The 12,445-nt window shown below is 34.2% G+C and overlaps 3 protein-coding genes across 3 annotated transcripts; 1 reads left to right on the plus strand and 2 right to left on the minus strand.

Moving 5' to 3' along the window:
- Nucleotides 1–4,158: 4,158 nt before the first annotated feature.
- LOC123684217 lies at nucleotides 4,159–5,263 on the minus strand. Its single transcript, XM_045623388.1, has 2 exons — nucleotides 5,169–5,263; nucleotides 4,159–4,896 (listed from the first exon to the last, which is right to left on the minus strand). Exon 2 carries the CDS (start codon nucleotides 4,781–4,783, stop codon nucleotides 4,199–4,201), a length of 585 nt encoding a protein of 194 aa, XP_045479344.1. The 5' UTR covers nucleotides 4,784–4,896; nucleotides 5,169–5,263; the 3' UTR covers nucleotides 4,159–4,198.
- A 3-nt stretch (nucleotides 5,264–5,266) lies between these two features.
- On the minus strand, nucleotides 5,267–6,224 carry LOC123685294. Its single transcript, XM_045624949.1, has one exon. It carries the CDS (start codon nucleotides 6,107–6,109, stop codon nucleotides 5,267–5,269), a length of 843 nt encoding a protein of 280 aa, XP_045480905.1. The 5' UTR covers nucleotides 6,110–6,224.
- A 6-nt stretch (nucleotides 6,225–6,230) lies between these two features.
- On the plus strand, nucleotides 6,231–8,000 carry LOC123684216 (putative nuclease HARBI1). Its single transcript, XM_045623387.1, has 4 exons — nucleotides 6,231–6,576; nucleotides 6,685–6,971; nucleotides 7,044–7,662; nucleotides 7,748–8,000. Exons 1-4 carry the CDS (start codon nucleotides 6,365–6,367, stop codon nucleotides 7,851–7,853), a joined length of 1,224 nt encoding a protein of 407 aa, XP_045479343.1. The 5' UTR covers nucleotides 6,231–6,364; the 3' UTR covers nucleotides 7,854–8,000.
- Nucleotides 8,001–12,445: the final 4,445 nt, after the last annotated feature.

The following is a 12,445-nucleotide window of genomic DNA, read 5'->3' on the forward strand; positions in this document are numbered from 1 at the left end:
ATAAATCATTATAATACGTATAGTGATAAGAAAGCAGCAATAGTGGAGCGAGTCATAAGAACGTTGAGAGAAGCGCTTTTCAAACAATTTAGTTTGAGAGGAACTTATCGATGGATCGACATCCTTCAAGATGTGGTAAATGCATATAATAATAAGGCACCGGACAATTAGAATGAAACCATGTGATGTTAATACGAAAAATGAGAGTGGCATATATAAATTTGCATACAACCACATCAAAATGGCAGGACCTCATAGATTTCAGAAGGGTGATATTGTACGTATAAGTAAATACAGACATGCAATTTGCCCCTGCCGTCAAGCTGAGCTGCAATAATTGTGTAATATCGTTTGATGATTGGGAATGGGAGTTGTTTATGTCACAAATCGAAAATGATTACCAAAGAGAATGTGGAGCAACAGTTGTACGATGTGATTGTGAATGTATGATGACTAGAGTTAAAAAATGGGGGGACTGCATATATTTCAGTACATCTGACTTGAATAAAATATCTGAATTGAATCAACTGCTAATTATCAATCGTCTTGAGATGCTGAAAAATCTACGAATATCTCTGTATTACTTCAAATTCGTGGACACCATCAAAGGATTAACATCACAGAACTCCAGCAAACAAAATTCTGCTGAAGATTATATAAATGCTTTCTGTAGAATTAATCCATGTGTTTAGAGTTATGCAATTTTAGAATGTATGTACTTCTATGAGAATAAATTATTGAACGACTTAGATAACTGACATAACGTTGTGTCAATAAAAAATCATCTTCCTCTGATATTATTTTTCAATAACCAAACCAGTACAATTCCTCCATTCAAAAACACCCCACCTTCAGGTCAAAACGATATGTCTCACATGCTTGTTGTTGTTGACATGAAAAAAATTCCTTCAACAAAATCGCAATTCTGCTTTCAGACAATTTTTGTTTGGCTTTGTCTGAATCCTAAAATATTTTCCTGAATCATATAATCCCACAGCGAAAAGCTACCTAGTTAAAAAGTGTAATTTGCTTTTTCATTATCATATCACATTGAATGCCAAAATTCCATGCCTTGATTATCATGAGACACCCCCAGTACATTCATTGAGATCATGCAAATATACACACACACACAATTCAAATGAAACACGCTCAACTATTAACATTATGAACTAATTAGTATGGAAAATTACAGAATTCCACTGAGGATAAATCCAATCTTTCAACAACGTAACCATCTATTCGTTCAAATCTCAAATATATCACTTCGAAGAACACACTCCATTTGTACCACTTAATTTACTACTGTACTGTGTGCTTCCCTGTAGCTTAGTTTTTAAACCGTTGGATTCACAATCCGACGCTCGAGGCACCGCCGGTTCGAATCCCACTCAGACTTTTTTATCAGTTCAAGCTCCACCACAAGATGGCGCCGCGAACGGTAAAACAGTCTCCACCATTAGCTTTCAAACTTACGCTATTCACCACAAGATGGCGCCGCGAACGGTAAAACAGTTCCCACCACTAGCTTTCAAAATCCACCACAAGATGGCGCCGCACTCCCATCCACTAATCCCACTAATATCAAAAAGTGAGGTTATGCTCGGTTTTTGGCCTAGAACATACTTATCCCTAACTTCTGACTGTCTACATGGTAATGAGCAAAAAAACAAAAAGTCCTGTGATCTAGAAATATCAATAAATAACATAAAATTGAAAGAAGTTAAAAAAAAAATACCTAGGATTAGTACTGGATGATAAATTAACGTGGCATAGTCATGGAACTACTGTGATAACGAGGATCTCTCCCTTGATAGGTGCTATAAGGAGATGTTCTCACTTGATATTCAAAGTAAATATCTGTTGTATAATGGTTTCATAGAACTGTATATTAGATATTTAATACCCTGCTGGGAAAATGCACCCACTTATGTGATCAATAAGCTACAGAGAACCCAGAATAAAGCAGTTAAAAGTATCTTCAATATAGTACTCCAACAAAACATGTATATGAAAAAACAAAAATTCTTGACATAATGAAACTGAGAAAATTAGAACATATAAAATTAATATATGGCATGAGGAACAATGAATTAAAAACTATAATAAAATTGAAAGATACACTGCAATACCATAGCCACTTGACAAGATAGTAAATAGTAAATAGTAAAGTTTATTCAACATCAAAATTTACATGTTATGTCAAATTATTCATATTATAACATACTCGAACTTAAATATTCTTCTATGCTATAAAAAGAACCGTTAATTAAAAACTCTTTGATGGTTCGATCAAATTCATTCATTGGCAGGGTTTTCATTCTTGATGGGAGGGAATTGTAGAATTTCACCCCCCAGTAGTCAAAAAATTGTTGTGTCCGGGCTAAGCGATGTAATGGTGTTATCAACTGATGTTTTCTTCTTGTATCATGCTCATGCTGATCCTGATTTAAATTCATCGACTTCTTGTGTTGGTGTATATACTTCAAACATTCCTTGATAAATATTGAAGTTACCGTAAGTATTTTTTCTTCTCTGAATGAATTTCTGCAGCTCTCTCTTCTACCCAGTCCCTTTAATGCTCTTATAGCCTTCTTTTGTTGTTTGAAAACTTCTCTTGATGACTGACTCCACAGAAGAATTCCATATGTGAGATGACTGTGTACACAAGCATAATATGCAGTCTTAGCTGTTTGGTGCGTAGCTATTTGCTTCATCCTTCTAATAAGATATATTGATTTTGAGATTTTCTTGCATATCTCATCTACATGTGTTGTCCAGGATAGGTTGCAATGAAGATTTATTCCCAAAAATTTTATATACTTAACTTCGGCATTATAATGAAAACTTATTTCTTCTGTCTTATCCGCATTTAATTTAAGTCGATTCGTGGTAAACCATTCCTCAATATATTCTTTGGTATTTTTCTCCTTGTTTCGCATATCTTTGATGTTTCTACTTTTTATCAATACTGATGTGTCATCACAGTAAAGGCAAGTATTCACACAATCAGGAACATTTAAATCATTCACATAGATTAAAAATAGAATTGGTCCCAATATCGATCCTTGTGGTACTCCAAGTTCAACATTTGTTTCACTGGATGAAAACACCCCAAATGCTACATGTTGTTTTCTGTTTGTCAAATATGACCTTAGAAGATCATTTACCACATCTCTGAAACCATAGAAGTTCAACTTATCCAATAAAATTTCATGGGACACTGAATCAAAGGCTTTACTAAGATCGAAACTTAGCATTTTCATGATTTCTCCATTATCAAGAGCTTCCGTGATATTTTGTATAATTTCTATTAGAGCTGTTATTGTGCTTCTTTGCTTTCTATAACCATGCTGTCCAATGTGCAGTAGGGAGTATTTCTCTAAAAAATTGACCATTCTATTTTTGATTGCTAGTTCAAACATTTTCGACATATTTGGGAGTATTGATATAGGTCTATAGTTGTTACATTCATTTATATCTCCTTTTCTCTTGTATACTGGAACTACCCTGGAAAACTTGAGCTCATCCGGAAAATAACCACTATTGAAACATTTGTTTATAAAAATGCTGATAGGCTTTACCAGTTCATTACTGAATAGTTTGAGATCATTCATTGACAGAAAGTATTTGTCCATTGTGTTTTTATTTTTGATCTTTGAAAATAATCTTCCCACCTCCTCCTCGGTACAATCAAAAAGATAGCAACTTTTGGAAGTGTCTACTTTTACCTTCTTCAAGTAGTCTTTATATAATTTACCTGTGTTCTTTAGTTGTTTTGCGGTGTTCTTTCCAATCTCTGAAAAAAACTTGTTTAGGTCATTTGCTGTTAATATACTGTGTTTAGATGAATTTTCTTTTTTCTTGTTTTTAATTATATTCCACATGGCTTTTGATTTATTGTTGGCCTTTTCTATTAAATTTTTGTTATTTTCTCTCAGTGTGTTCTCCACTTCTTTGTTGAATATATCTTTATATTTTTTATATATCGTCTGGGATTCCTGATCTTTTTTAACTGACATTATCACCTGCAGAGCATCTAATTTATTTTTCATTTCTTGTATTCTCTGTGTTTTGAAAATTTTATTCTTTTTGTTACATTGTACAAGTACTCTCTCCTTTACTGGTGCCCACTTATCTAAGATTGACATGAAATAGTTGTGAAATTCCGTAAAACCTACTTTCGCATCTTTGGAGGCTAAATTCTCCCAATTAATTTTGGAAAGGTCTTGTTTGATCTGTTGAATAGTCTCCTCCTTGAATAATCTTTTTTTATGGTTTCTTTTTTCAATGATGTAGTTGTTTTTGTTTTTTTAATTTTCAATAATTGGGCTTGATGATCAGACATATGTATTTCCAACGTTATCAGTGTTGATTCGTCCTGATCATTAGTGAACATATTATCAATGCAATTTGCTGATTGTTTTGTTACTCTGGATGGTGTAGTTGCCTTTCCTTTCAATCCATATGAGGACATGAGATTTGTAATCATCATACTTTCTCTACTTCTCTTCAGAAAGTCTATGTTGAAATCTCCTCCGATAATGACTTTTTCTTTGCTGTACTTATTGGAAATGATATTTAGCGCTTCAGTTAGAGTTTCCATAAACTTGCTGAAATCTCCTGTAGGGGCTCTATACAGTGCCATAGTGATTGTATTTATTGCCGGGATGTGTACAGCCGCCATCTCAACATCTTTTTCCCTGGAGAGTTTCACTACTTCTGTTATTTCTGAAGACTTCCATCTGTCATGTACGGCCACTAATGTTCCCCCACATTTCATGATTTGCCTACAGTATATACTTGAGATCTTGTAGCCATTTAGCTCAACTAACTCACTTTGTTCTTCTTTCAACCAATGCTCACTCAAGAGGATAATGTCAATATTTCCGGCATCTAAAAATAAGTTCAATTGATTAATTTTATTCCATAATGATTGGATGTTATAATTAAGAATCGTGAAAGTGTTACAATATTTTTGTTTTGTTCTACTATTATTGCTTGTTTTTGAAATTTCTATGTTTGGGAATTGATCCCCTTCCCCCCAAAAAAAGTACCATTAAAATTAAACTTTCGTATTTCTACTCCCTCAGGCCAAAACACCTCACTAAATAATGTGTCATATGCCTCTTGTGTTGTCACTCCTATGCTGAATGCGGAGTTATTACCTTTTGTATCCAATTTCTTAATAATTGCTCCTTCACATTTCTTGGTGTCCCTTAGATATTCCGCAATATCGTCTTCTTCGACTTCCTTTCCAGAAATTCTATAATATAATATATATATATAATAACCATTTCCGCTTTACTGCTCCCTTGATTTTAATATTTTTCTGTGAACTTTCATTTCCTTTGCAAATCAGACTATTCCTCGCTTTTCTTGTCTGTTTTTTATTTTTAACTTCAGTCCAGACTTCACTCATTCTTAGATTCATAGCTCCACTATTTTCATTGATGTTTTCTTTTTGGAATTTTAGGTTATGTTTTGACGTATCATTCTGTGGATGTTCTTCCGTATCTTCTCTCATATTTCGTAGTTCTTTTGCGATTTGTTTATGTACTATACTCTGTGTTCCTGCTGAATTTGAATCAACAGTACTCTGTTGTTGACCCTGAAATTTTCCATCCGTATTGAGTGCATGCGGACTTGGCTGCCTCGATCTTTGGAAACGATTGTTTACTTCGTTTTTCTTGCTTTGTTTATCTTGACTTGTGTTGTCTTTTTCCAATCTCATGATTTTTTCTATAAGTAATTCATTGTTGTGCAATAAAACTTTATTCTTACTCTGACACTCGCTAAGCAACTGCTTTAGAAAGTAATTCTCCACTTTCAGAATTTTCATCTCTACCTCCGGTTCCTGACTTTCAGTTGATTTCTCAGCTATTAACGAATCGTCGCCATCAGTTGGTATAGATGCATGAATGCATTTCGGTGTTTTTCGTGTGTTAGCTTGTATCATGCAGGCAGGGTGAAAAATATCCTCGCACTTTATGCACTTTACAAAGTCACACACTTTTTTACCACATAAACTGCAAATATTGTCTTTTTTGCCTCTATTTCCGCTTGAAACTTCGCTCCGATTTACATCGCAACCGTCTGCGCCCGCCATTTTTAATATAGATAAAGACAGACACTTAGGCCCAGTTTCACCAAATGCTTTAATCTTGACTTAGCTCTTAAGTGAGGCTTTAGATCACGATTAATGTAATGTAGCGTTTCACCACACTCCAAAGCGCCATTTAATCGACCAATCGCGATTTAGCACTAATCGGCCATTTTTGGAGGATTATAACCTTTCAAGCTGAGATTAATAATTATTTGGAACTCTTGTCTATGTAATTATTTTTCCGGAAATTTCGTTAAAATGGCCTTTCGACGAGTATATGATCTTGCCTTTGAAGATGATGATAGTGATGAAGAATTTGTCGTTCGACGTCCTCGATGGATCCGAGAAAGAGAAGATCATTTCCAAAATTTGGACAATGCGGATTTTGAGAAAAGATTCCGTCTCTCAAAAAAAGCTGCACTCCAAATACTGGGTTCAATTGAGGAACAAATTGAATTTGCAAACGACAAGTAAGTTTTAATGTTTCATTTTCCTTTTGAATTAGCTACTGATATTGTTGAGGTTATGTTTGCAATATAGTTTGATACACTGATTTTGCGTTTCCTATTGATTTCCAGGAATAATTCTGTTTCTCCAATGAATCAGTTACTATGCACCTTACGATACTATGCTACTGGTTGTCACCAAATGACAGTTGCAGACTTCACTGGAATTAGTAAATCGACAGCCCACAGAATAATTCATCGAGTGAGTACTGCTATTGCCTCTCTCCGTCCACTGCATATAACATTCCCTGAAACTCAGGAGGAAATTCGAAGAACACAGACTGAATTTTTCGGAACTGCAAGCTTTCCAAGGGTTTTGGGTGCCATCGATTGCACTCATGTTAAAATTAAAACTCCAGGTACGTCCTTCTTTCCTCCTACATGTAATGATTCTTCTCCCACTGTTTCATTAAATTTATGTCATTTTTCAGGTGGTGATAATGCAGAGCTGTTTCGTTGCAGAAAGGGTTACTTTTCACTGAATGTTCAGGCTATATGCAATGCCAAACTTGAATTCACAGACATAGTTGCGAGGTGGCCTGGAAGTAGTCATGATTCCACCATATTCCGTAATTGCTATCGGAAAGCTATGTTTGATGATGACAGATATGGAAATGCTGTCCTAGTAGGAGATAGTGGATATTCCTGTACCAAGTATTTCATGACTCCTTTTGAAAATTGTTTGAACCCTGCGGAACAATTATACAACGAATCTCAAATCAGAACGAGAAACCCTGTGGAAAGAATGTTTGGAGTTTGGAAAAGACGCTTTCCTGTATTATCGTTAGGTTTTAGAATCGATTTGGATAAAGTATTTCCTGTAATAGTGGCAACGGCTGTACTTCATAATGTCCTACGAAGACGTGGGGAAGATGTCCCACCTTTTGATGCTGAGTTTGAAGCCAACCTACCAGCACCATGGGATGTTAAAATAGCTCAGGGAGACATGGGACAAAATCCCATAGCAGTCTTAGGTCATCCATTGAACGAGAGGAGAGATTACCCTGAGCACCGAGAAAGACGTACTATGGTTCATCAATACTTCACAAGGTTTGTGTCCGGCCTGAAGATTATTGAACATATTTTGGCATTTCTATAATAGCAAAGCAAATGCTAATTTATATGTATATTTCAGGCTGGTAATGCTAGAGCGACAGCGCAGGGAAATTGGAAGGGTTGTAGTGGAAGAACATGAAGAGATTGCGGAAGATCCACATCTAGAAGTGAGGCAGGATCAATAGGACTTAAGACATTGAAAACAGCTGACAAAGAAAAAAAAATCACTCGCAGCCAGCAAATTTTTTTCTAATTTTTGGGTCAATTTTATCAAAATATGACTATATGTATAGGCACAATATTTCCCATTTAAAATAGCCGTAAACTTTGTTTTTGTGTTTTATGAAATTTATTGCAAAGAATAATTTATTGATATGTTTGATTGAAATATTATTTAAGAAGCAGTTAAACTTGTTAATAAAATAAATAAGTTAATAAAATTACTTAAATAGTTTTTTTTTACAGAATGTGTGGTTTTGTGAAATGGGATAATTAAAGCTCTCAAGTACAAAATCAACTTTAATTGTATAACAAAACTCAACAAACAGGAAGTCACTTAATAACGTTCAAACATAAAATGTGAATATTTTTTACATACATTCAGTCAAAAATCATTAGAGGAAACCAATAATTTACATTCAAAAATATAAATGAAAATCTTGTTTACTTATTAAAAAAGTGATAAATAATTAATTTCTTATACAAAGGCTACATATTATTTAAGAAGCAGTTAAACTTGTTATTGAAAATAAATAAGTTAATAAAATTACTTATATAGTTTTTTTTTCCAGAATGTGTGGTTTTGTGAAAGGGGATAATTTCTTTTTAACTTCTGCAAGTTTCCGACATTTCGAAGCACATCACTCGACATTTTCGGCAAAAATTAACTTTGTTTTTTGTTTACAAGATGTCAAATGATTTGAAATGTTATGAGTTTTGAATGAATGACACCTAGCGCCAATGGTGGTCATCACTGCTAATACTATACAGAACCCTATATATCTTCTTGTTTACAACGTTGCCAAATGGTTTGACTATTTAATCGCGATTTGGTTAATCGCGATCATCTTCGGACGGGTTGCTGCATGGTGAAACAGAAAACACTGTTAAGCCTGCTTTAGTAACAAGCGGAGTTTAATCAATCTGGGATCAAGTGCTGTTTGGTGAAACTGGGCCTTAGAAACGACCTTAGGAGGACAAATAAAACACAGAATTCCCCGATCTACAGAAGCATAAATGTATTTAACTCCGCCCCTTCAGATTTGGTTAGCATCAGAGATTGGAGAAAGTTTTGCCATGCCTTAAAATACTTAATGAGACTAGAATAGACTTTATTTTTGTTATTGTAGTTAAGTTTAGAATATTATTTATGTTGTTATTTTCTGGTTTCAAATAGTAATATAATTAGTAGGCCCTGGTGCCAGTAATGTTTTTGCTGTTTAAGGGTCAACAACAAAGATTATTATTATTATAAGATATTAGAATTGTTCAATTGACACAATTTCATTTCTTTCATTCCACATATGCTGTATGTAGTGAGTGAGTGACTTCTATGGAATAAAGCATATTATTATTATTATTTTGTACACATTTGTGATAGTTTGGGGCTTCTGGATTAAAAGGATACAGGCCACAGACTCTGAATCCGTTTTTTTTATAGGTCGGCATGTTCGCGTGTTCCAAAACCTTTTTAAATATTGGACAAAACTCACATTTTGTGACAATTTTATTATGTTCAAGTTGTCATTCTCGAATATATTGTCGCCATTATTCCTTCATAGGCCTGAATACAGATACATTTGTAAATACATTTGTAAATTTTTCGAATGAATAAACATATTATTATTATTATTTGCCGGCTGTATTATATGCGTCGCATTTGGTGGCAATGCATTACACAATGATTTGATTTTCCTCACAAAATCAACTCAGCTCCATAGATGAATGGGAGCGGTGACCATCCACTAAAAATAAAACTGGGGCGTAGCATTTTGTTCGACCGACGCCCGTCTCCTAAGCACTCTGTCACCGACGTCCCGCATACTGTCATGTCCAGCGCCGGCTCAAGGCACGCCCTGACGAACCTCAGGCAGAGGCTCTATATTTCTATTCCTTAAGAGTCCGTCCACGCGGCGCAAATTCAGGCGTTTTCTTAACTAATTCGGTCTTGATTTTCTCAGAAACGGTAAACGCTATCGAGATGATTCAAAACAATATTGGAAGGTCTTTATCCCTTGTATGATTGTTAGGTAATAATTTCACTTAAAGTTGCAAATTAATTGTATTATTGACGTAGAAAAAACGATTTTCGATACCAATTTTGATTCATTTATTGTCGCTTCAGTTGACCTAAATTCGAAAATCTAATACAACATGGTCATAGCCTATTTTTTCTTCTTTCCAATGATACCAATAAGAAATATATTACATCATAGTTACTCAAAATTCTATGTGACGTTGTAAATCTGTTTCAAGTGCCAGAATTGTGAACTAAAAATCGTTGCTCCTCCCTGAGGGGCGTGGCTTGTAGCTATCAGGACCGTCTTTTGGGAAATATATTCTTGAAAACCTGAATTATTTGTTACGAACAAAAAAAAATATTTTGTCGCTTAAACCTGCAAGTTCCTATTCCAGCATTGATTATCTTTAAAGCCATATGTTTGATTTTCATGTTACTTTCTCGAATGAAAAAATGTATTCCTCATGGAAGGTTTCGGATTGGATGCAATAGTCAATTAATTACTTCGGACCGAAGGTTCGTAAGTTTGAGAAAAAGTAGATATCTGTTATTGAAAAAATCGATTCGGATGTAATGATGGCTGGCAAATTACCTTGTTTTTAACATATTTCATATAATACAAAATTTGGGTAGTTCAGAACCTATCTAAGATTCGGTATTGTGCTACTGCTTGAGAATAATACTTCAAAAGTTAACAAGAAGTGATTTCGTGTAAATTTATTAGAGTTATTTCAAGATTTCATTGTCACATCAGATAAACATCAGTTGTAAATAAAGGTTATTCGGTACTCTTTTGTGTACCGTATTATTTCATTGCTGGACAATTTGACAGTTTCTAGGTAGGTTCAGCATTGCATAGGTACCTGAAAGAAGGCATTTAGGAGTAAAAATTTAAAATGGTCTATTTTTGTACCTATACGTATATTTCTACTTACTCATTGATTTTATGTAGGAATGAAGAATATACCCGACATTGAAATAACCATTTTCAAACTGAAATTCCTAGAATGGTATTCTCAATTTCGGGTTGAGGTATTACTAGAAGTTTTCATATCTATTTGTCCTGTGCAGTTCTCCTTATAATTTTGTTTATGTGTATTGCATTGAACCTTTTATGCAGGGAAATATCTTTGGATACATTCCGAATTGTTTATATTCAGCAATTTCTCTAAAAGAACATTCCAGTCACTCCGTTATTATTGAATAAAATTTATCTAATATGCGTTTGGTGAAGGAAATAAAAATAGGGTTTCAGTAGAAATTAGTTTTCGTACGCATTATGTGTAGAATTTCGAAATGGTATGAATGTCCCTTGTTTTTCATTTTCACTGTATAAAGAAAGAAAGACAATTTTTCACAATGATTTCAGAATAAAAGAGTACACAATGAAGTATGTAACACCAACAGTGCATACACGCTATGAAAATTGAAATTCATCTTCGACAGCCATAGAAGCTGAAGGATTTTGTTCCAGTTTACCTATGTACAAATTGATACAGCAAAATGATTGTCGATGGGGACAGTAGTTGTTACAAAAAAAATTCTTGATACTACTCTTGTTATAAGAAGCTCAATTTTTCTGTGTTCATCAACAGTTGAAACCATAGAAATATTGAGACTCTTAGATGGTACAAAACCTTATTATTTTATGGAGAAAGGTATTTGACCATTTTCCATTATTTTTATTAATACGATACCATACGATGTTATATATTTTTGAAATCAGGAAAGATTGAGCTTTCAAAAAATAGCATAGAAATCTAGTGTTCCCATTTGAAAAAACATAACTTTGGGTCATAGCTTCATAATTAAAAACCCTTTTGAAAAGACGAGCAGGCCACTGGATTTTACGTAAAGAAATGCCTCTATGTTGTTTTTATTTCAGAGCTCTATCATCAGTATTCGCGGAGATATCAATGTTTTCCGATATCGCCATTTTTCAAATTTTCGCCAATAACTCGAAAACAAAAGAAGTTAGCCAAAAATGAATACCTACTACTCTTGTTAGTTTCCCAGAAAAAGAGAACTAGAATGGGGTATCAGATTTTGTCTTTATCCTCTGGTTCAAAAGTTGAAGTGCTAAAACATCGAAATTTGCCCACCATAGTTCAGAAAATAGAATGTACCAATCATTTACTGAGGTACTACTGTAACGAATTACGAGAACTCTCGAAAGCACGTAGTGTTCTAGGGCCGGTGAAGAATGTGATAAACTACAGTTCTCCGTAGGGTCAGATAATTATTGAGAAAATGGTGAAAAACCATACATAGATGAGGGAACATTCCAATAATATAGGGCTGAATTCTTGAGGGGTTTAATCAAAGCAGAAGAAGCTTATAATGAAATTGAGCTGAAAGCACAGCTTCAAACTGATTCTGCTGATTGGCATCAGTAGAGGAGGAAATTGTTGACGGCTTCAATATTTGGGAAAATATGTAAAATGCCTCCTATGACAAGTTGTTGCTCAACAGTTGAAAGCATTTTATAAAAACATTTTTCTGCAAAAGCTATAGATTCGGGAAAAATAATGAAGATCG

The sequence above is a fragment of the Harmonia axyridis genome, chromosome 7, assembly GCF_914767665.1.
Source record: "Harmonia axyridis chromosome 7, icHarAxyr1.1, whole genome shotgun sequence".
NCBI lineage: Eukaryota > Metazoa > Arthropoda > Insecta > Coleoptera > Coccinellidae > Harmonia > Harmonia axyridis.

Excerpts from the sequence above, each read along its gene's own strand:
- LOC123684216 (XM_045623387.1), top strand. The coding sequence starts at position 6,365 with ATGGCCTTTCGACGAGTATATGATCTTGCCTTTGAAGATGATGATAGT. Across the intron at positions 6,577-6,684 it reads ATTGAATTTGCAAACGACAA|GAATAATTCTGTTTCTCCAA; the intron begins GTAAGTTTTAAT and ends ATTGATTTCCAG. Across the intron at positions 6,972-7,043 it reads TGTTAAAATTAAAACTCCAG|GTGGTGATAATGCAGAGCTG; the intron begins GTACGTCCTTCT and ends GTCATTTTTCAG.
- LOC123685294 (XM_045624949.1), bottom strand. The coding sequence starts at position 6,109 with ATGGCGGGCGCAGACGGTTGCGATGTAAATCGGAGCGAAGTTTCAAGC.
- LOC123684217 (XM_045623388.1), bottom strand. The coding sequence starts at position 4,783 with ATGAAATGTGGGGGAACATTAGTGGCCGTACATGACAGATGGAAGTCT.